At 41.4% G+C, this 25,160-nt stretch overlaps 1 protein-coding gene across 1 annotated transcript; it reads right to left on the minus strand.

Annotated features, from left to right (window-relative positions):
* Nucleotides 1-757: 757 nt before the first annotated feature.
* LOC112253708 (zinc finger protein 271) lies at nucleotides 758-19,670 on the minus strand. Its single transcript, XM_024425664.2, has 2 exons — nucleotides 19,245-19,670; nucleotides 758-3,577 (listed from the first exon to the last, which is right to left on the minus strand). Exons 1-2 carry the CDS (start codon nucleotides 19,320-19,322, stop codon nucleotides 1,553-1,555), a joined length of 2,103 nt encoding a protein of 700 aa, XP_024281432.2. The 5' UTR covers nucleotides 19,323-19,670; the 3' UTR covers nucleotides 758-1,552.
* Between the last annotated feature and the right edge of the window lie 5,490 nt (nucleotides 19,671-25,160).

The raw sequence follows: 25,160 nt of genomic DNA on the forward strand, positions 1-25,160 counted from the left end.
ACAAGTTTGTAGAGTCACAAGCTTTGATGTAGTCATTGCGTGCTAGGAATATGGGGCAAAATACACAACTTTTCAATACTTTATTTAGAAGTATGTTTAGGGATGTAAAAAATGTTGACAGCTACCTTTGAGAAAAAATACTACTTGTTAAACAAAATCTCTCTGAGCAATTGTATTAGTATAAAATAATTTCACCCATTTTTTTTGCATTAAATATTTTTATTTATTTTACCTTTATTTAACTAGGCAAGTCAGTTAAGAACAAATTCTTATTTTCAATGATGGACCAGTGGGTAAACAACTGCCTTGTTCAGGGGCAGAGCGACAGATTTTAACCTTGTCAGCTCGGGGATTCGATCTTGCAACCTTTCAGTTACTAGTCGAACGCTTTAACCACTAGGCTACCTGCCGCCCCTGAAATATAGCGCAGTATTTGAGTTATTTATTTTATATAGTTATTATTAGACTCCACTGTATGTGTAAAGAATTGATTACAATTATCAACTGAGAACACACAAGCTATCACACACGGGTAATGGTTAAAACACTCAAGGAGCAAGACAACCAAAACTGACCAACCAAACCCCTCTCAGCAGTGAGATATGTTTGAAGGGCTTCAGCTCCATCAGTTCTCTGTAAATAGATGGAAAACTTCACAGGAGAAAACGTATACATTTGTTTCACATGCGTAAAAACTTTTCAAAAGTAGCTTTATGGAGTATAACCAGAAATTTCACACTGGAGCGAAGACCAAAGCTTAAGGCTGTTGTGGAAAGAGATTTATTACAAAACAATCTCTTAAAATACATGTGCTGATCAATACAGGTGAGAAAACCCCACAAGTGCAGTGATTGTGAGAGACGTTCTACTAATCAGTTATCGCAAAAGGTAAGTCCATGAGAGAAGCCTTTCAGCTGTGACGTCTGCGGGAGAAGATTCAGCCAAGTCATTCATGTCGCAGCCAACATGCAAGTGCACACAGGAGTCAGACCATACTTATGCAAGAAATGTGGAAAAGGGCTTTTAGAATTCAAGACGCTTCACTTTTTTTTTTTAAACACACTGTCAGTAGCTACGGTTATCTTCTGACCGCTCTTTCAGAGGTGAGGAGAGTACATGCCAACCTAAATAACATGGACATCTAATAACTGTTCACCAGTTTGAATACTGAGAAATTGTTATTTTTAATTGGATTTCCCAAATGATTCCATACATGAATTATACTCTGATGATCACATCACTGATATTCACACCTTGGTTCTAATAGCCCATGTTTACTACAGTTGCTGTAATCTTTGAAATAGTATTTTGGGTAGTTTAACTGGGCAAATAATTACCCATTTGGTTGTTTGGCCTTACGGAATGATTTAGGTGCAGGCGAGAATTGATGAATTCATTTATGCAGGGTGGAAACTAAAAGAGTGATCAGATATTTAAAAAATGTGGTTTATAAAATAAAGTTTACTATTAGTAAAAATTTAAAAAATGATGCATTAAGACAGTGATACTGTTACTATATTGCATTTTTTTGTCTGTTGTTAGTCCTTTCTTATTAAGTGTCTCTGTGACTTTGCCTTTCAGACTGCAGAATAGAGGTCGTCTCCTCTCCAGTGTGTTGCCTCTTCTGGTGTCGTTTTCTGTCGTTAATTTGGGAGAAGCTTTGTCCACATTCTGAGCAGTGGTATGGTTTCTCTCCAGTGTGAATTCTCATGTGTATTGTGAGTGAGTTCTTTTGGAAAAATCTTTTTCCACAGCAGGAGCACTGGAAAGGTCTCTCTTTATTATGCACCCTTCTCACATGTGTCATCACGTCACATGAACGAGAAAAAGTATTTCCACATTCCGAGCAAGGATAGGCTGCTCTTTCTCCAGAGAGTTTGAACTTATGTGCTTGCTTGTGACACTTAAATGTTTTTTCAAGTGCAAAACTCTTCCCGCAATCGGTGCAGTGGTATGGTTTCTCTCCAGTGTGCATTCGCTGGTGCCTTTCCAACCGTTGCATATTTGAAAAACCCTCCCCACAGTCAGTGCAAAGGTATAGTACACTTTCAGTGTGTGTTCTTTGATGTCTTTCAAACTTTGACTTGTTTAAGAAACACTTTCCACAGTCAGAACAGTGGAGTGCCAGGTCTCCAGTGTGTACTGGAAGGTGTGATCTTAGTTTTGCCATGTCAGGAAATCTTTTATCACACCTTGAACAGTGGTAAGGTTTCTTTCCTGTATGAATGTCTTGTGGAAGGTATGCATTTTCTCCAGTATGTACATGCATGTGTGTTTTTAGATCTTCTGGTTTGGAGAAAAGTTCCTCACAATGATTACAGCGGAAGTATTTCCCTTTCATATGCTTTCGCTGGTGGTGTCTTTTCAAATGATACGATTGAGAATAACTTTTGTCACAATCAGGGCATTGGTGAGCCTTCACTCCTGTATGTGTTAGTTGGTGTGACTTAAGGCGATCTAATCGACCGAAACCTCTGTCGCAATCAGGGCAGTGGTAAGGCTTCTCTCCAGTATGTGTTCGTTGGTGTCTTTTAAGATCCCCCACTTGTCGAAAGCTCTTCCCACAGTCGGAGCACTGATTCATTTCGGAGCAGTGGTAAGGCTTCTTACCTGTATGAGTTTCTTGCTGAAGGTATGCCATTTCTCTAGCATGTACATGCATGTGTGTTTTTAGATCTTTCGGTCTGGAGAAAAGTTCCTCACAATGATTGCAGTGGAAGTATTTCCCTTTCATATGCTTTCGCTGGTGGTGTCTTTTCAAATGATACGATTGAGAATAACTTTTGTCACAATCAGGGCATTGGTGAGCCTTCATTCCTGTATGTGTTAGTTGGTGTGATTTAAGACGATCTAACCGAGCAAAACTTTGTTCACAATCAGGGCAGTGGTGAGGCTTCTCTCCAGTATGTGTTCGCTGGTGTCTTATAAGATCCCTCACTTTTCTAAAGCTCTTACCGCAGTCAAAGCAGTAGTGAGGCTTCTCTCCTCCAGGACTGAAACCCTCAATCCAATCATCAGTGCCACCTGTATGTTGGGGCTCCTCTCCATTCTCCTGTGTTGTTTGGGGTTGTTGTGGTCTGTCTGAGTTTTTATTATTTTTCTCAGATTGGCACTGGGTGTTGGCTGGGCATTGCGGTGTGCTATGTGAAAGCTCACTCTCTACATTTGCTGCATTACTGGCAGCTTTGAAGTTATTCTCTAGCAGGTCCTGTGGCTTTTTCACAAGTTCATTTTGACAAATGCGTGTGACAGCTTTATCCAGTGTTATTTCTGGGTCCATTTGTAATTGCTCGGACAGTGTTCTGTCACGTAAGCCCATGACTAGTCTGTCTCTTATCATCTCACTGAGCAGAGCTCCATAACCACAATGTTCTGACAAACAATGAAGTGCAGAGATAAAATCCTCAGCTGTCTCTCCTGCTTCTTGTTGTCTTTGGTTGAATTTAGTTCGTTCTAATATTACATTCCTCCTAACTACCAAATGTCCATCTTGCTGTTCATTATTAGAACTGTGGAAGTGTTCCCGCTTGATCAGGTTGTCATCTTGCAGGTCTTCTGGGGTGTCCATCTCCTCTGCCTGGAAATACATTTAAAAGTGCATAATTACTAGTAGGTCTATCGTCTCTGTTCTCTCAAACAACATTTTGTAATACATAAAATATAGTCTACTTTCATTATGGTTCAAGTGCAAATTAGAATAGATAGCATATACAATAAATAGCTAAACAAATAACTTAGGTCGATACATCTTTACAGTAGTAGCTCGGTCTAATCATTTGAAATACCTAGCAGTATCAACATGATAATGATGATTTGTTGTTTGTCATTAGGCTTAGAGATCACCATGACATAGCATATAGATTGCATTGGCATGTGATCTAGGCTAGAAAAGGTTCATTGACAGTATTAGTAGTGGGCATTTCCATGTAAAAAGCCCCATGAGCACGAGCATGTGAAGTGTCAAATGAAAGTTAAGAGCCTATATTTTTGAGAAATTAAGGGCATATCAAATGTTCAACCATTTTCCATCCTAAAAAAAAATAGGAATAAGGAAAGGGTTTAATTTTTGGTGTTGGATTCTAGCTTGAAATATCCTTATTACCATACTAGAATGTATTTATTACTTTGCATGTATTAGAAATGTATATGTTGGGAGTCAATGAATGGTGAATAGGAACGCTGTGTATAGAAAGTTACAAGAGGTGACAAGGGGCAGTGCAGAAAGTTCATATTCTGTTCAAACATGTTGTTGCTGAATATTAATATTATTGAGCAAGGAGGCAAAGAGCAACAGTCTAGTTTAATTTCCTGATAAGGCAGGCCAGATGCTTTGGAACTAGGACCATGAGGGATGTGGAACTCAACTTGAGATAAGGTCAACAGTTGAAGAGAGAAGACACTGCTGGGAGGGGGGCCATAGGGGCCCACCACAAATACCATTTGATTACAGTCCTATCTCACATACACACACTGTCACGCCCATGAGGATCATAGACTGAGGCAAGCCATGACAATACCAGTAATACTGTTTCCTCCAGAAACGGATGCTGAATTTGGGGCTGTGCGTCAGCTGGGATAGGCTTATCCTCCACAGGCGGAATCGAAAGCCATACAACCATTATCCCTGTCCTATATCATAGGACCAGTAACAATACCATGCTAATGATCCAGGTTATCATAGAGATGTGCGTCCAGTACGAACGCATGAGACACCGGTTATGTATTATACCAGACAAATAGTCCCAGTGGAGGATAAGCCTATCCCAGCTGACGCACAGCCCCAAATTCAGCATCCCCATCAGCCACTGAGTGTGAGCGAAAAGCACCACCAGACCCAGTAAAAGAGGGACAAAAATCTATCAGTTTCTGGAGGAAACAGGGTAGAATGAGTGATCCAGCAAACGAATGACAAAACTGAGGGATTCTTGACAGCAGTTGGGAATATTTTGTTATATAAAGTACCAGTCAAAAGTTCACACCACTATTATTCTAGAATGTAGAAAATAGTAAAAATGTAAGAAAAAACCTGGGATGAGTAGGTGTCCAAACGTTTGACTGGTACTGTATATCTAGCCTCTGTGCAGTCGATTGTGGTTCAGCAAGATAACGGTTTCCATGTGGCAGGAGATGTAGGAGGCTACGTCAAACACAGCTTCCGAGTAGATCCCGGCGCTCAAATATCACTAATGGCTTATGATGAGAAATTAGCTACATTTGCGACAGGAAAAAAGTAACACATTCAGCGGAGTAACAGGCGGGAATCAAAAGCCATACAACCGTTATCCCTGTCCTATATCATAGGACCAGTAACCAGTAGCTAATTTTACATGGCGACGGTTGTGGAACCAACGTTGGGGTTGGATAATCTCTGCGAAAAGCCAGGGGAGTGGATTCTCAAAAGGTAACAAATTAACATGGGCAGTACAGACGGTGAAAGCAGAGCAATAGTTGTTTCAGGGTCATACCCTATAGGCAAAAGACGCATTAGATTGCAGTCTGATTGAAGGCTGCAACCCTGTTGTGGTGGATGTACATCCACTGCAAACGATAAAGCAATATCCTATTAAACCGGAGGCTGAGAAATCAGTGGCAATATTACTAGAGGGAGGCATAGCCGTCATTGTAAATAGGTAGGCCGTCATAGTAAATAAGAATTTGTTCTTAACTGACTTGCCTAGTTAGATAAAAACAATTGCGGTACGAGGACCAGTCCGACGCAACAGCCCTTTATTTCCAGTAAAGGACTAAAATGGCGTTTTAAAGTGAATGTTCACGGCATAAACAAAAATGCAGTGAAAATCACACCAGTAGTAGCGGATTTGGCAGACCTATTGGCATCTATTCCCTCAGACAGGTACAGCGTAGTGCTAGGCGATATGGACAAAATATCATGGTATTTTTCACATTTTGGACGGTATGATGGTATTTTATGTTTTTGATGAATAAAAGTTCCACATTTGCTTTATAATTAGTGACTGATCCTAGGATGGCAACACATATATTCTAAATTATTTCAAGGGGTCTTTCTCCATTCCGATTGGCTTATACCGTTCAATTCAACTTCAACCTAAAATATCCTGCATTTCCATCAATTTCTACATTTCCTGCACTCATTTGAGATCATTTCCACACTGCCACGATATGGGCAAAAATACTAGGCCTTATTTTTAACCAAATGTTGCAATTGCGATTAGATTAAAACACTTGGGTGAACTTTTGGAGTCATGGAAATAGTTAGAATATAAATGTGGGCATTTTGAATATTTTGAGTGTTGTTTGACATGACAACGAATGAAAATGTCATGGACGAGTTACTGTGACAGTGTAGGAACAAAAGTGATGTTCCGTGTTTCCTAGGGGAGCCTATTATCTTTGGCTACATTAAATCTTTATTCATATAGCCAACATATTCATGCTTCCCCTATTCCCCTTTGATTTAGAAGATACTGTTGCACAAACAACATGCTGATTTAGGCCTCCACTAGCACTGGTATCAGGCTGTATTAGCTAGCTACGTTTGCTCTGACTCAGTACTTTTATTAGCTAGTTAGCCAGCTAACTAGCAGTTAGTTAGCCAACTAGAGATTAGCATTATTGGCAAACACGATTTGGCTTAACTTGCTAAGAAAATACTAACTAGCTGTTTGCAGATGTAAGAAACACAAACTAATATTGTAATTATAGAACAATTGTGGATTTATATTAAGATCAAAGTGTGTCAAATGGTGCTGGAACAGAAGGCAGATGTTTTACGTGTCCCCAACCTATTGTTTTTTTGTTTGTATATCTGCGTTGTGTGTAACTTAATTAACTATTTTTGTACATAATTTTGCCGCTACCGTCTCTTATGACCGAAAAAAACTTCTAGACATCAGAACTCTGATTACTCACCACGGACTAGCAGAATCCTTTTTCTTCTTTCAAGACTCGGACGAGCCCGAGACGGAGGATATGCGGCTCCCTTGGGAACAGACCACGACCCCAGTGATCTGCGTGAAGAGGAGGCGGAGAAAGAGGCCCGAAGTCGGGCTGCCTTCTGAGGAGGCGGCGATCGAATAAACCCTCACTACCCTCAATTCTGCTCGCAAACATGCAATCTTTGGACAATAAAATGGACGAGATATTGGGAAGATTAAACTACCAAGGGACATTAAAAACAAGCATCTTGTTCTTCACGGAGTCGTGGCTGAACAACAACATACAGCTGGCTGGTTATATGATGTACCGACAGGATAGAACAGTGGCGTCTGGTAAAGACAAGGGGCGGGGGTCAACATATTTTTGTAAACAACAGCTGGTGCAAGATATCTAAGGATATCTCGAGCCATTGCTCGCCTGAGGTAGTTTCTCATGATAAGCTGCAGACCATATTACCTACTGAGAGAGTTTGTCTATATTCTTTGTAGCCGTTTACATACCACCACAGTCAGAGGCTGGCACCAAGATAGCATTGAATGAGCTCGATTCCGCCATAAGCAAACAAGAAAACGCTCACCCAGAGGCGGCGCTCCTAGTAGCCGGGGACTTTAATGCAGGGAAAATTAAATCAGTTTTACCAAATTTCTATCAATATGTGAAATATGCAACCGGAGGAAAAATAACTCTGGACCACCTATACTCCACACACAGAGTTGCATACAAAGCTCTCCCTCGCCCTCCAATTGGCAAATCTGACAATATTTCTATCTTCCTGATTCATGCTTACAAGCAAAAATTAAAGCAGGAAGCACCAGTGACTCGATCAATAAAAAAAGTGGTCAGATAAAGCAGATGCTAAGCTACAGGACTGTTTTGCTACAAGACTGGAATAAGTTCCGGGATTCCTAATGGCATTGAGGAGTACACCACATCTGTCATTGGCTTCATCAATAAGTGCATCGATGATGTCGTCCCCACAGTGACCGTACGTACATACCCCAACCAGAAAGCATGGATTACAGGCAGCATCCGCACTGAGCTAAAGGCTAGCGGGACTCTAACCCGGAAGCTTATAAGAAATCCCGCTAGGGCGGCAGGGTAGCCTAGTGGTTAGAGTGTTGGACTAGTTAGAGTGTTGGACTAGTAACCGGAAGGTTGCAAGTTCAAACCCCCGAGCTGACAAGGTACAAATCTGTCGTTCTGCCCCTGAACAGGCAGTTAACCAAATAACACAAACATGCATGAGAACACCGGCTGTGCCTGAAGACTGATGACACTCTTTGCGTGAGTAAGACCTTTAGACAGGTCAACATTCACAAGCACGCACTGACCAACTAGCAAGTGTCTTCAACCTCTCCCTGTCCGAGTCTGTAATACCAACATGTTTCAAGCAGACCACCATAATGGCTGTGCCCATGAACACCCCGCCTAACTGACCCATAGCACTCACGTCTGTAGCCATGAAGTGCTTTGAAAGGCTGGTCATGGCTCACATCAACACCATTATCCCAGAAACCCTAGACCCACTCCAATTTTCCTAACACTCCAACAGATCCACAGATGATGCCGTCTCTATTGCACTCCACACTGCCCTTTCCACATGGACAAAAGGAACACCTATGTGAAAATGCTGTTCATTGACTACAGCTCAGTGTTCAACACCATAGTGCCCTCAAACCTCATCAATAAGCTAAGGACCCTAGGACTAAACACCTCCCTCTGCAACTGGATCCTGGACTTCCTGACGGGCCACCCCCAGGTGATAAGGCTAGGTAACAACATTGCCACGCTGCCTCCTCCTGTAGTCCCTGTTCACTCATGACTGCACAGCCAGGCACGACTCCAACATTAAATTAGCTGATGACACAACAGTGGTCATCGACAACAACGAGACAGCCTATAGGGAGGTGGTCAGAGACCTGGCCGTGTGGTGCCAGGACAACAACCTCTCGCTCAACGTGATCAAGACAAAAGGAGATAATTGTGGACTACAGGAAAAAGAGAACCGAGCACACCCCCATTCTCATTGACAGGGCTGCAGTGGAGCAGGTTGAGAGCTTTAAGTTCCTTGGTGTCCACATCACCAACAAACTATCATGGTCCAAACACACGACAGTCGTGAAGCGGGCTCGACAAAACCTATTCCCCCTCAGGAGACTGAAAAGATTTGGCATGGGTTCTCAGATCCTCAAAAGATTCTACAGCTGCACCATCGAGAGCATCCTGACTGGTTGCATCACCACCTGGTATGGCAACTGCTCAGCCTCCGACCGCAAGGCACTACAGAAGGCAATGCGAACGGCCCAGTACATCACTGGGGCCAAGCTTCCTGCCATCCAGGACCTCTATACAAGGCGGTGTCAGAGGAAGGCCCTAAAAATTGTCAAAGACTCCAGCTACCCTAGTCATAGACTTTTCTCTCTGCTACCACACGGTAAGCGGTACCGGAGCACCAAGTCTAGGTCCAAGAGGCTTCTAAACAGCTTCTACCCCCAAGCCATAAGACTCCTGAACATCTAGTCAAATGGCTACCCAGACTATTCACATTGCCCCCCCTCCACACCACTCTCTGTTGTAATCTATGCATAGTCACTTTAACAACTCTACCTGCATGTACATACTACCTCAACTAACCGGTGCCCCTGCACATTGACTCTGTACCGGCTCCCCCCTGTATATATTGTTATTTTTTACTGCTCCTCTTTAAATTACTTCTCTTATTCTTATTTTTTGAAACTGCACTGTCGGTTAGGGGCTCGTAAGTAAGCATTTCACTGTTGTATTCGGTGCATGTGACTAATAAAATTTGATTTGAAACATTGTCGTCATCAACATTGTTGCATGTGCTGCATTGGCCATGCAGACTGAAGGAAAGTGGCTCGTGGTCTAGCAACGACAAATGTACTCCTTGAGTGACAGGGGGTGGGACTAAGTCTGTGTGGAAAGTCGCGTGGAGAGTGAGAGCGGAGAGGGATGACTCAAGTAGCAGAGTAAACTATAAAAATGGACATTACATTTGAGGGTTCCATCTGGTACAGTACATAGATGATTTGTTGTTGGTGTCAAAAGACAAAGAAACTTATATGCGAGACCTTACAACAATAGTAAACTATTTGGCAGAGCAGGGTCACAAAGCATCACACCATTGTTCCTGTTCCCAAGAAAGCTAAGGTAACTGAGCTAAACGACTACCGCCCCGTAGCACTCACATCCGTCATCATGAAGTGCTTTGAGAGACTAGTCAAGGACCATATCACCTCCACCCTACCTGACACCCTAGACCCACTCCAATTTGCTTACCGCCCAAATAGGTCCACAGACGATGCAATCTCAACCACACTGCACACTGCCCTAACCCATCTGGACAAGAGGAATACCTATGTGAGAATGCTGTTCATTGACTACAGCTCGGCATTCAACACCATAGTACCCTCCAAGCTCGTCATCAAGCTCGAGACCCTGGGTCTCGACCCCGCCCTGTGCAACTGGGTACTGGACTTCCTGACGGGCCGCCCCCAGGTGGTGAGGGTAGGCAACAACATCTCCTCCCCGCTGATCCTCAACACTGGGGCCCCACAAGGGTGCGTTCTGAGCCCTCTCCTGTACTCCCTGTTCACCCACGACTGCGTGGCCACGCACGCCTCCAACTCAATCATCAAGTTTGCGGACGACACAACAGTGGTAGGCTTGATTACCAACAACGACGAGACGGCCTACAGGGAGGAGGTGAGGGCCCTCGGAGTGTGGTGTCAGGAAAATAACCTCACACTCAACGTCAACAAAACTAAGGAGATGATTGTGGACTTCAGGAAACAGCAGAGGGAACACCCCCCTATCCACATCGATGGAACAGTAGTGGAGAGGGTAGCAAGTTTTAAGTTCCTCGGCATACACATCACAGACAAACTGAATTGGTCCACTCACACAGACAGCATCGTGAAGAAGGCGCAGCAGCGCCTCTTCAACCTCAGGAGGCTGAAGAAATTCGGCTTGTCACCAAAAGCACTCAAACTTCTACAGATGCACAATCGAGAGCATCCTGGTGGGCTGTATCACCGCCTGGTACGGCAACTGCTCCGCCCTCAACCGTAAGGCTCTCCAGAGGGTAGTGAGGTCTGCACAACGCATCACCGGGGCAAACTACCTGCCCTCCAGGACACCTACACCACCCAATGTTACAGGAAGGCCATAAAGATCATCAAGGACATCAACCACCCGAGCCACTGCCTGTTCACCCCACTATCATCCAGAAGGCGAGGTCAGTACAGGTGCATCAAAGAAAGGACCGAGAGACTGAAAAACAGCTTCTATCTCAAGGCCATCAGACTGTTAAACAGCCACCACTAACATTGAGTGGCTGCTGCCAACACACTGACACTGACTCAACTCCAGCCACTTTAATAATGGGAATTGATGGGAAATGATGTAAATATATCACTAGCCACTTTAAACAATGATACCTTATATAATGTTTACATACCCTACATTATTCATCTCATATGCATACGTATATACTGTACTCTATATCAGACTGCATCCTTATGTAATACATGTATCACTAGCCACTTTAACTATGCCACTTTGTTTACATACTCATCTTATATGTATATACTGTACTCGATATCAGCTACTGTATCTTGCCTATGCTGCTCTGTACCATCACTCATTCATATATCCTTATGTACATATTCTTTATCCCCTTACACTGTGTATAAGACAGTAGTTTTGGAATTGTTAGTTAGATTACTTGTTGGTTATTACTGCATTGTCGGAACTAGAAGCACAAGCATTTCGCTACACTCGCATTAACATCTGCTAACCATGTGTATGTGACAAATAAAATTTGATTTGATTTGATTTGATAAGAAAGCCCAATTGGCAAAACAGGAGTTAACATATCTGGGGGTTTCAATTTCAAAAGGCACAACGCACATTACATGCAATCCAGTAGAGACAATGAGTCCTCTGGCACGACCAAACACTCATCGCACACTCAGGAAAACCCTAGGCCTTTTCAATTTTGTTGGACATTTTATTCCGTCATATTCTAAATTCAAAAGGCACTCACACATCTGAGCTCTCCTTTTTGCAGGTGCATGGTAACAGTAGAATAAAATGAGAAAAAGAAGAAACCCACACACTGCTCTGATAGCATCATTGCTCTTTAATAAGCTTTATCGGCCTACAGCCTTCACTAGGACAGAAATATCTAACTATTAATATCAAACAAATCATCTAAATATGTAATTTCTGGGGAGGGAGAAGCATGTATGTAACCCGGATCAAATTACACAGAAGGCTCTAGTTACATGACCACAGAAGGGAAGAGGGTGACGGGGTATGCTGTGTGTGACAAGAGAGGGGGGGGTCAAATAGAATAATTATTCATGTCAATTACCCAGTAAATTAGCAGTAGTGAAATGTGAAGCATTTCAGTAATCTAGGTGGAACAACTTGATAACAGGACTAGTACATTGGACATAGTCTGTTCAGAACAAGGTGTAATCTTGGAACAGAAAGGAGTATGGAAGGAAAGTAATAGCACTGAGTCTAAGGAATTAAACTACATTCTCTCTCTTGCCTTAAATGGACATAATGTGCCAGGGTTCTCGATCAGCTGAGGGTCAGTTAATAACTTTCAGACTAGTAGTGCCACCCAGGGCTGTTGAGGTGACCGTATTACAGCCACGAGTGGTCACGAGTCATGAAGGCAGACAAATTCCACAGGAACATTTAGTCATGGTTATTAGGCTTCTCCATGCTCTGATGCTGCTGCTGGTGGTCATTAGTAGTCGACCAAACTTGCTAACTGCCTGGTACTCAGCACTCTATTGTCCCTCTACTCACTCTGATATCAACGCAAATGTAATCGGAAATCGAATCAAACACTTCATAAGCTATGCAATTGCTCGAGAAAACAGAGTGATGGGATCCACTTTTTAGTAGAGGCCATCAGCTTTATATAGACTAGGCCTACTATATCTATTTCTCAACTTTCCTAATATTAAGCACATTGTTTATCTTTACAACAGGAGTATAGCCTTGATGCATTGATGATGGCGTCGGTGGGTAGGGCTGCCGTCTTACCGGCCCTCAACCAATAATGCTATTTTGTTCGTTTTTTCACGTTGTTCCTAACTTGTTTTGTACATAATGCTGCTCTTTAATTATTTGTTTTTCTTATCTCTTACTTTTTAAAACTTTTATTTTTTAGGTATTTTCTTAACTGCATTGTTGGTTAAGGGCTTGTAGTAAGCGTTTCACGCTATGGTCGACACCTGTTGTATTCGGCGCATGTGACAAATACATTTTGATTTGATTTGTGGCTGGCATGAAAATGAACCACAGGAAAAGCTTCCTCCATTCAAGTGCACAGATGACATGTATTGTTTCCCACTGTCCGTTTCGAGACAGGAGTAAGATAATGGTCCATTATAAATCAAAACTAATTTCACCCACATTAAGACAAGATTAAATCAAGTATAGTCTGATGGGTGACAATATTAGCCTATTACTTGTGAATGATATATAATCACTTGTGAATGATGCCTAGCATAAGAAACAAAGCCTTTTTTTGTGACTTTTTCAAACCATAGTCAGTCCTCATGTAGCACATAGGGTTATATGTTTTGATATGGTTTGTATCACAACTAAAGTGGCCAAATAACTTCTTAAAATTAAGCACATTAATCCGCTTCACAAGGGGTGTAGAGCCTAACTGGTATACATAAGCAGCACATGAGTTTTAAGTTTGGGGAAGAACATTTGCGCCATAAAAATGCACCTTTATAATTAAAGCATTACATGCATAATCGCATTTGCGGTCACTTTTTATAATGGTGTTTTCCCGCTAGTGGAACATTTGTGCTTATAGCCTACTGCCGTGTGCGCATTGTTGCGCTTATAATGTGAAGAATTAGCCTAATAGTTTAGCAACATTTTAAGATAAACGTTCTGATCTGTTGCATCAGCCACATTGCGTAAAAAAGTTTGATGCTAGTGGTTATATTAATTTGGGATCTATTGCATCCAACAACTGTGTCAGACTATGTTTGGAATATTTATTTGTCGCACAGAATAGGTTATAAAGTGTGAACAGCCTGCGCAAAAAAAAACAAAGCAGAGCTCATGCCTTTCAACTTTTTCAAATCATCATTCGAGTCGCATCATGCAGCCTTATAATGTATTAAAAATCAAAACATACAGCCCAACATTTGTATCACAACTAAAGGTACATTAATAACTCTAAATTAACCATATAGGAGTACCTATTTCTTTGTTAACTGCTCAACACAGAATAGCCACATGTGCGCACTCCCTCAAATCGTTTGGAGAAAATATTTAGGATGTTTTCAGCTTTGTTCAATAGCATTCTTCAAACTAGAAAATATAATGCCATGGAATTCTAAGCAAATATGGTCTACTAAATGAACTAGTGTAGCCCACAGCCATTTGGCATAGCTACATCGGGAATTAACATAAGGACAACTCAGAGTATGCTATTCTGTTCTTCTGAAGCACATTACATTTTCTTTATGTCATGCTTCTTTAGACAATAAATACTGGATTTATTGTGAAGGTGTAGGCTACATTACATGGTTTATTAGACTTTTTAAAAAGTAGATGTTCCAACGGTCTGCAGATGACAACAGTAGTAGGCTTGATCACCAACAACGACAAGACAGCCTATAGGGAGGTGGTGAGGGCACTCGGGAATACGGGGTCAGGAAAACAACCTCTCACTCAACATCAACAAAACAAAGGAGGCGACCTTGGACTACAGGAAACAGCAGAGGGACCCACCATCCACAGATGGGACGGCAGGGTAGAAGGTGGAAAGTTAAGTTCCTCTGTATACACATTACGGACAAACTGAAATGGTCCACCCACACAGACAGTGTGGTGAAGGCGGCGCAGCAGCACCTCTTCAACCTCAGGAGGCTGATGAAATTTGACTTGGCCCCTAAAACATTTACAGATGCACAAATGAGAGCATCCAGTTAGGCTGTATCACCGCCCGGTACGGCAACTGCACCGCCCACAACCACAGGGTTCTCCAGTGGGTGGTGCGGTCTGCACAAAGCATCACCGGGGGCACACTGCCTGCCCTCCAGGACACCTACAGCACCCAATGTCAAAGGAAGGCCAAAAAGATATTCACGGACAACAACCAACCAAGCTATTGGCTTTTCACCCCGCTACCATCCAGAAGGCGAGGTCAGTACAGGTGCATCAAAGCTGTGACCGAGAGACTGAAAAACAGCTTCTATCTCAAGGCCATCAGACTGTTAAACAGCCATCACTAACACAGAGGTTGCTGCCTACATACAGATTTGAAATCATTGGCCACTCTAACAAATGGATCACTAGTCACTTTATTAATGACACTTTAATAATGACGTTGACATATCTTTATTACTCATCTCATATGTATATACTGTATTTTATACCATCTATTGCATCTTGCCCATGCCGCTCAGTCAATGCTCATCCATAAATGTATATGTACATATTCTTATGCCATCCCTTCACTTACATTTGTGTGTATTAGGTAGTTGTTGTGGAATTGTTAGATTACTTGTTGATATTGCTCCACTGTAGGAACTAGAAGCATAAGCATTTCGCTAGACTCACACATGGTTAGCAGATGTTATTGCATGTGACCAATAACATTTTATTTTGGAAAGTGGTATCACCTAAGAGGAGGTTATATTCACCAGTATAACCCCTACAGTATTGCAACTAAAGGAGTGAAGTGGTCAGGGAAGGTTTTAGACAACAGCAGACCACGAGGACTGAATATGGGAACCAAACTATTCTCTCGGTCAAGCGTCAGTGGGAAGAGGTCTATGAGCAGATGAAGGCATACTTATACATTTGTTTAGGGGCTGAACTAGTGACAGACAGAAATTAAATCAGTGTAAAGGATATGATGACGGAGTCACGGGTCAGTCCTACAGGGTGTTAGTGGCAGATTCTCTCAGGACCGATATCCGTGCATTCTATGGAGTCCCAAAAACCAAGGCATTAATGTTATTTGGAAAGAATAATTGAATGTGACAATGGCAGAGATCTGCATGACTCAGATGAAGTTAGTAGGTAATAAAGTGTCTGGGGAGCGATACCAATCCACTTTGTGTAGTGGTACAGGGGAGAGCTCACAGTAGAGGAAAGACAGCTAACTGCAGCACAATATTGAGACTACTATGAGGATAAGTTGAACGTCACGCACTCCAGGATCATTTGTATTTATTATGGGGTCCAGCGAAAATAAGTGCTACACCATTTTTAAAACATTACATTCACAACAGATTTCACAACACATTAAGTGTGCCCCCTCAGGCCACTACTCTAAAACACAAAATCCATGTGCACGTGCGTGTATAGCGCGTATGTTATTGTGTGTGTGTGTGTGTGTGTATGTGCCTGTGTTTGTCTCTCTTCACATGGTGGTGCAGTGGTTCATCCTTTAAAAAGTTGCAGCGTACTGCATAGAGGTCGACCGATTATGATTTTTCAACGCCGATACCGATTAATTGGACGATTTTTAAAAATGTATTTGTAATAATGACAATTACAACAATACAGAATGAACAATTATTTTAACTTAATATAATACATCAAAAAAATCAATTTAGCCTCAAATAAATAATGAAACATGTTCGATTTGGTTTAAATAATGCAAAAACAAAAAGTGTTGGAGAAAAAAGTAAAAGTGCAATATGTGCCATGTAAGTAAGCTATCGTTTAAGATCCTTGCTCAGAACATGAGAACATATGAAAGCTGGTGGTTCCTTTTAACATGAGTCTACAATATTCCCAGGTAAGAGTTTTTAGGTTGTAGTTATTATAGGAATTATAGAACTATTTATTTCTATACCATTTGTATTTCATATACCTCTGACTATTGGATGTTCTTATAGGCACTTTAGTATTGTAACAGTATAGCTTCCGTAGAGCGTTGGACTTAGTTAACTGTAAGGTTGCAAGATTGTGTCCCCTGAGCTGACAAGGTGAAAATCTGTCGTTCTGCCCCTGAAGAAGGCAGTTAACCCACCGTTCCTAGGCCGTCAAAAAAATAAGAATGTGTTCTTAACTGACTTGCCTAGTTAAATAAAAAAAATATATATATAAAAAAATATATATATATATATATATTTTTTTTTTATCGGAAATCGAGGCCCAAAAATACCGATTTCCAAATGTTATGAAAACTTGAAATCGGCCCTAATTAATAGGCCATTCCGATTCATCGGTAGACCTCTACCAGGGACTGCGGTTGAAAATTTGCCGGCTGGCTAAAACCTGCACTTTTACTGAAACGTTGATTAATGTGCACTGTCTCTGTAAAAATAAAATATTTGTATTTATTTTTTACATTTGGGAATAAGAATATTGTTTTATTTTCTGTTAATTTATGAGTAATGTCAATGTTTATATAAAATGTTAAACAGTATGGATATACTATTCAAAAAGGAGACTGTTGGATTCGAGCTTGAAATATACTTATGTTACCATACTAGAAGTTATTACTTTGCATGTATTAGAAATGTATATGTTGGGAGTCAATGAATGGTGAATAGGAACGCTGTGTATAGAAAGTTACAAGAGGTGACAAGGGGCAGTGCAGAAAGTTCATATTCTGTTCAAACATGTTGTTGCTGAATATTAATATTCTTGAGCAAGGAGGCAAAGAGCAACAGTCTAGTTTAATTTCCTGATAAGGCAGGCCAGATGCTTTGGAACTAGGACCATGAGGGATGTGGAACTCAACTTGAGATAAGGTCAACAGTTGAAGAGAGAAGACACTGCTGGGAGGGGGGCCATAGGGGCCCACCACAAATACCATTTGATTACAGTCCTATCTCACATACACACACTGTCACGCCCATGAGGATCATAGACTGAGGCAAGCCATGACAATACCAGTAAGAGGAACCTACAGTGTTTCTGGCTAACAGAGAAGGATTGTTTATCTTAGACATGCAAGGAGATGACTTGCCTAGTCAGAAGGTATAAGTATATGCTTGTGTGACTTGTATGTTGTGTGTGCAGCTACAGCACCCAAGTGGGTTGAATAAACTTGGTTTGAGCTTTTTCTAGTCGTCCGTTTGAGTTTCTACAGAACCTAACACTGGTCAAACAGATGGAAATGGGGTCTTAGAAAACATCTAGCAGAAATAGTCTTAAACTATATTAGAAACACAATCATGTGTAGAGACACCTGCCAACTAATATCAACATTTAAATGTAGTTTTGCAGAAATGATTTGCCTTCTGTAAATGGAAGTAATTCTGTTACCAAAAACCCACATATCTTTAATATATTTTCTTAGTTCACAGAAGTAACAAGTAAAGGTAGAACCTACTTTCTCTTTGTCAGGTGGTGGTCAAAGCAGAATTGTGAAATTTGGACAACCCCTCCCTCTCCCTCCAGTTAATGTTAACTACCCCTGCGCCGACTGACACCTACCCATGAGCCCCCTCTCTTTCCATTTACTGTAATCAGCAACCTCGCCCTCTGAGCGCCAACCGACCCTGGATGTTGAAAAGTAGTTGAAATTTGGGCAGTCCAAATCTGAACTAATCAGATGTCTGTTTCACAAGTTTGGACAGTACAGTAAAATAAAAGTAGGTTAGAGTACTGTACAGTAGAATTTAGTACAGTAAAGTGCAGTATAATTTTCTGTGTACTCTCCTGAACTATACTCTACCATGCTGTACTTTAATGTCCAAACTTGTTTAACATAGATATTTATGATCGGTACAGATTTGGTCTGGTCCAGACAAACCAAACTTGGTCTTGTTTGGGGACAGAACTCAGAATAATAGCCAGTGTATAGAATACCCAAACATGCCAAGGAGGATATTACATTTTTCTACCTTTGTGTACTCAGAATACATCACCATGAAGAGAATAACATTAATAATTATGGATTTCTGTATAGTACAGATCAGGGACCCGTAATTATATTACCATCATTCTGTTACTGGGTGTTAATCGAATTCATTTACTGTGGCTCAATAAGCGAAATATATATTTTTTCATATCATAGCTGACGCCGCATTCTTTCTGCCGATATAGTTGAATCTTAATTCAGAGTAGTTTTTGGAAAACGTAGTCAAACTGATGTAGATTATACTGTCATTCTGTTCAACTTTATCTGTACTGTTCGAGTACATGTGTTTTAGTAAAATCGTCACTGGAAATTGTTAAAAGTAGTTATTGTGCAAAGAGTTGTATGGTTTGTTTAACATTGCAATCGATGGTTTTTGTTTGGCATACTTTTGAAGTGACAAATCGGTGTCTCAGCGTCATTATGTTACCTTTGAATTGCCCGGCTCCTCTTCATCTCGGGTCTCCTGCATTGTTTGGGGTAGTCCTGCGTCCTCAAGTTCCGCCATTTTCAATGGTGTGTTTTGTATCCCAACAGAAGTGTTGCGGGTAAAACCAGAGGCTGCAAACCAACCAAGTCTTACAGCCAAGTCTGCTGTTCTATTCTATACACAATATTTTTGACTGATTTTGCAGGTTGCAAATGGAAGCTTTAGGTTAGATTTGATTCTAAGTGAAAATAAAAATAAAACAATCTCACACGACCGTTGTTGTGCAGCTGCACGTCTATTCACTGCTGGTATTTCTCTCTCCACACCAGAATGTGATGCAGTTTAAAATGAACAAGAAAAACGCAGCCAGCTAATCTCCTGACTGAGAACGAAGTGTCGTAAAATGCTTGCAGACGTTTCACTTTACGTCTGAATGCAGACTATTCATTTTCTAAAACCAGCGGCGAAAAATCGCGAGACTTCCGGGAAAGCTTGTGAAGCAAATTGACCTGACAACGCCGGGGTTTGTACTGTTTAGAGAAGGAAATGAGAGACAGTGTTGATTTAAGCTTGTAAATCTTGGTGGGGCAAATATTTTTGACAACGATGTCTATGGGGGTTTATATTGTTGGTCTAGAAGTACTCAAGTATAAAAATTAAAACGATGGACTGATACAGACAGTACTATACCTTGAGTTATGATTGAATAGCACAGACATTTATTTGGGTTGAAAAAACAATTGAACAGCAGGAAACCCGCAGTGTGGCTTCATTGATTTGGGCAGTGGCAATTTTAGCATGTAAATCTTAAAAACAAATTCAAACGTGAGATGCATGCCAGCTAAACCACTACACAACACTAAACAATACATTAATTACACTATACCACTGCTACACCTGGCTATCAGCTGAGCCTTGTCTGTCAGCGAAACAGTTCATTCAGCCTCATTTACTGCCTTTTTAAAAAACATAGCTGATATTGCTGACTTGGTTCAATTCCAGGCTGTATCACAACTGGCCGTGATTGGGAATCCCATAGGGCGGCTCACAATTGGCCCAGCGTCTTCCGGGTTTGGCCCGGGTATGCCGTCATAGTAAATAAGAATTTGCCCAGTTAAATATATAATACATTTGATTTATTTGTTTATACATTATAATCTCTTAATTATTTCTCTACATATGACAAGGATTAAAAAGGGTTTGCCAGTAGAATGTCCACTTGATTCATGATGATGACTGCTAGCTAAGGTTTTGAAAGTATGATGTTGCCATCGCACGTTCATGATGATGTTGTCAGTCCAATCAAAGCTATTGTAGATATGTGATTTGACATCATTTTATTTTGTATTTAACCTTTACTTAACTGGGCAAGTCAATTAAGAACAAATTTACAATGACGGCTACACCTGCCGAACCCGGACAACGCTGGGCCAATTGTCCGCCGCCCTATAGGACTCCCAATCACGTCAGGTTGTGATACAGCTTGTAATCGAACGAGGGTCTGTAGTGACGCCTCTAGCACTGAGATGCAGTGCTTTAGACCGCTGCACCATTTTATCTGAGGTCAATGACCTTAAGCCTTCTTGGATGGGCACTTCCAATATAACTTTATGGCAGCACCCAAGGGGCTTGAATTTTCAAAGTCTATCCTTAGACTTGGCGGTGACATAGTGTCCCCCATGAGTGACAGAACACTGAACCAATCACGGTGCAATGCTCCGTATTTTCAGCTGGCTTGCCCCACCAGCACAGAAAGCACCAAGCTCGGATGAAACACCTGCATTTTGGAGCTGCCTTACTCAAGAAAACAAAAATAAAAGAGACCATGTTTGTATGCAGCTTTACCAACTCTGATATATATTTCTTCTTACATTGCAAACTGATACGTGACACATATTAATGTCAAAACAACATGCAAAACTGACAAACCCCCCCCACATTTTTATATATATATTTTTTTTTAAACAGGACCTGCTCTGAATGATGGGTCGCCACTGGGAACATCTATGTAAGAATGCTGTTCATTGAACGCTGAGCTGTAGTCAACACCATAGTGCCCTCAAAGCTCATCACTAAGCTAAGGACCCTGGAACTAAACACCTCCCTCTGCAACTGGATCCTGGACATCTGACAGGCCACCCCCAGGGGGTAAGGGTAGGCAACGACACATCTGGCACGCTGATCCTCAACACGGGGGCTCCTCAATGGTACATGCTTAGTCTCCTCCTGTACTCCCTTGTTCACCCACGACTGCGTGGCTAAGCACGACTCCAATACCATCATTAAGTTTGCTGATGACAATGGTGGTAGGTCTGATCACCAACAATGATGAGACAGCCTATAGGGAGGAGGCCAGAGACCTGGCAGTGTGGTGCCAGGCAACAACCTCTGCCTCAAAGTGAGCAAGACAAAGAAGCTGATCGTGTACTACAGAAGGGCCGAACACACCCCCATTCACATCGACAGGGCTGTAGTGGAGCGGGTCAAGAGCTTCATGTTCCTTGGTGTCCACATCACCAACAAATTATCATGGTCCAAACACACCAAGACAGTCGTGAAGAGGGAGCAACAACGCCTATTCCACCTCAGGAGACTGAAAAGATTTGGCATTGGTCCCCAGATCCTCCAAAAGTTTTACAGCTGCACCATGGAGAGGATCCTGGTTGCTGGTTGCATCACCTCCTGGTATGGCAACTGCTCGGCATCTGACCAGTACATCACTGGGGCCATGTTTCATGCCATCCAGGACCTCTATACTAGGCGGTGTCAGAGGAAGGCCCGAAGAATTGTCAGACTCCAGCCACCCAAAAGGCTCCTTGACAGCTTCTACCCCCCAGCCATAAGACTGCTGAACAATTAATGTCTACCCAGACTATTCTATTTGCAATGAACCCCCCTTTCTTTACGCTGCTGTTAAATTGCTGTTTATTATCTATGCATAGTCACTTTACCCCATATTTCCTCAACTAACCTGTACCCCCGCACATTGACTCGGTACTGGTACCCCCTGTATATAGCCTCGTTATTTGTTATTTTGGGTACATGTTTTTAACTTCAGTTAATTTAGGAAATATTTTCACAACTCTTATTTTCTTAGAACTGCATTGTTGGTTAAGGGCTTGTAAGTAAGCATTTCACAGTAAGGTCTGTTGTATTTGGCGCATGTGACAAATAAAATTGGATTTCGTTTGAAATCAGATACAAATCCAATTGCTGTCTATGCAACTTGTGTCTAAACTGTCAAATCTGATTTATTTTAAAGGGAGTCCAAATTGATTAAGTTCCCCATTATAAAAGTACTTGGGTATTTTGATTGACAATAAGCTCTTTTTTAAAACACACATTGAAAAACTGACTTAAAGCTGAAAATTAAGATTGGTTTATTTTATAGAAATAAATACTGCCTCACTTTAGAAAGAAGATTGTTTAAGCAACGCTTCTCCCAGTACTTGATTATGGTGACATGCGGCAGCCTCTGTTTTAAACTCTTTTGACTCAGTACTGTGCTTTATCACTGGGGACAATTTTCATACACATCACTGCATTTTGTATAGTCCTGTTGGCTGGAAGTCTCTGACTACCAGAAGGGCCCAGCATTGGTTACATTTTTGTACATAAAGCTGTTCTTCAGAGACTCCCCCACCACCTCAGCTCACATATTAATTGTAGGTCCAGAAATGTTCAGACCTGTTCTCTGGACTGGCTGGTTCTGGGGGTCCTGCAGGTCTCCACTGAGCTGGGGAAAAATACTTTTAGGTTTTATGCCCACAGCTCGTGGAATAGCCTCCAGGCCACCTGGCCAATCATTGTTAGAACAGTCAACTCAATTTCCTTGTCAATATAATAGATCATCTTTGTTATGGATTGCCTTGATACCCAAACGCCTCAATAATGTACAGTTGAAGTCGGAAGTTTACATGCACTTAGGTTGGAGTCATTAAAACTTCTTTTTCAACCACTCCACAAATTTCTTGTTAACAAACTATAGTTTTGGCAAGTCGGTTAGGACATCTACTTTGTGCATGACACAAGTAATTTTTCCAACAAATGTTTCAGACAGATTATTTCACTTATAATTTACTGTATCACAATTCCAGTACATCAGAAGTTTACATACACTATGTTGACTGTGCCTTTAAACAGCTAGGAAAATTCCAGAAAATGATGTCATGGCTTTAGAAGCTTCTGATAGGCTAATTGACATCCTTTGAGTCAATTGGAGGTGTACCTGTGGATGTATTTCAAGGCCTACCTTTAAACCCAATGCCTCTTTGCTTGACATCATTGGAAAATCACAAGAAATCAGCTAAGACTTCAGAAAAAAAATTGTAGACCTCCACAAGTCTGGTTCATCCTTGGGAGCAATTTCCAAACAACAAACAATACTACGCAAGTATAAACACCTTGGGACCCCGCAGCCGTCACACCGCTCAGGAAGGAGACGCGTTCTGTCTTCTAGAGATTAACCTTTTTACGAATTCTCTTTGAAAGACAGGGTCCTGAAAAAGGGACGTTTCTTTTTTTGCTGAGTTTATATAATGTGTTCAAGACAACTTGGAAGTTGTGTCGTGTTCAAGACAACTCGGAAACACAGACATTTTCGACATGGAAACTCATAGAAAGATGAGCTCCAGTTTCCGAATTGGAAAGAAACACTGACCCCTAGTGGTTTGAATATTGACTTTGTTCTCAGGCCCTTCTTATGAACAAGTCCTTTTTTATGAACAAGTCTGTCAAATGAACATATTCTTTCCAGAGATTATCAGCGTGCACCCAAGATGTTACGTTTGAACCAAAGAATTACATGTAACAAAGATCAAATGGAAACAATTAAATAAGTATATGAAATGAAATAATGAATGTTGATGTTAATACTATGTAAAATATCTAATCATGTTGCAACATAATGAAAACAACACCGTAATATATTCAACATGCTGTAAACTTTTTGCTTTAACAGTTTCACTTTTTCATCCTCATCACTGTAATTACTATGACACGCCCCTCACTATTGTCATTGGTTGCACTAATTACACAGTTTGTCTACATAACCTGGTTCATGCATTCATGACATCACCCTGAAGAAGGCACAGTGATGCGGAGACGTTGGTGGTTTACCCAATAAACTACTGGGAGCCTTCAGAAAGTATTCACTCCCCTTGACTTTGTCCACATTTTGTTGTGTTACAGAATTAATTTAAAATGGATTACATTGAGATTTTGTTGTCACTGGTCTACACATAATACCCCATAATGTCAAAGTGGAATTATACATTTCGAAATGTTTACAATTTAATTAAAAATGAAAAGCTGAAATGTCTTGAGTCAATAATTATTAAACCTGTGTTATGGCAAACCTAAAAAAGTTCAAGAGTAATTTATTTCCTCCATCTTTGAATGATGGGGCTTTTGGCATTTGGCACTCACTAGGCCTCTCCTCGCTAGCCCAATTATTCTTTGATGATACATTTGCCTCTTTTTCTCAGCTGCAGGAAAAGTTCAATCTCCCCCAATCCCACTTTTTCCGCTATCTCCAGACTAGAAACTTTGTCAGAGCTAACACACCTGGATTTCGCAATAGGCCTGCGAATACATCTATAGAGAGCATCTTGGAGCTGAACAAGCTTCCTAGGGGCGCAATTTCAGATGTATATGCAATCATTCATGACTTACAGAACCCTTCTTTGGTGCCTTTAAAGACTCGATGGGAAAAGGATTTGGGGGAGGAACTTGGGGAAGACGCCTGGGAATCTGTGCTGCACAGGGTGCACTCGTCCTCTTTTAGCACTAGACACAGCCTCATTCAATTCAAGGTGGTTCACCGTATCCACTGGTCGGGGGCCAAACTCTCTGATCCATATTCTCTGATTTTGATCCTACCTGTGTCAGATGTAAAGTGGAACCAGCCACACTGTT

This window comes from Oncorhynchus tshawytscha, linkage group LG07 (genome assembly GCF_018296145.1).
Source record: "Oncorhynchus tshawytscha isolate Ot180627B linkage group LG07, Otsh_v2.0, whole genome shotgun sequence".
NCBI lineage: Eukaryota > Metazoa > Chordata > Actinopteri > Salmoniformes > Salmonidae > Oncorhynchus > Oncorhynchus tshawytscha.

What these genes read in the sequence shown, in the direction of transcription:
- LOC112253708 (XM_024425664.2), bottom strand. Translation starts at nt 19,322, where the DNA reads ATGGCGGAACTTGAGGACGCAGGACTACCCCAAACAATGCAGGAGACC. An exon ending in AGGAGCCGGGCAATTCAAAG is followed by an intron (nt 3,578 to 19,244) that starts GTAACATAATGA and finishes ATGTATTTCCAG; the next exon opens with GCAGAGGAGATGGACACCCC.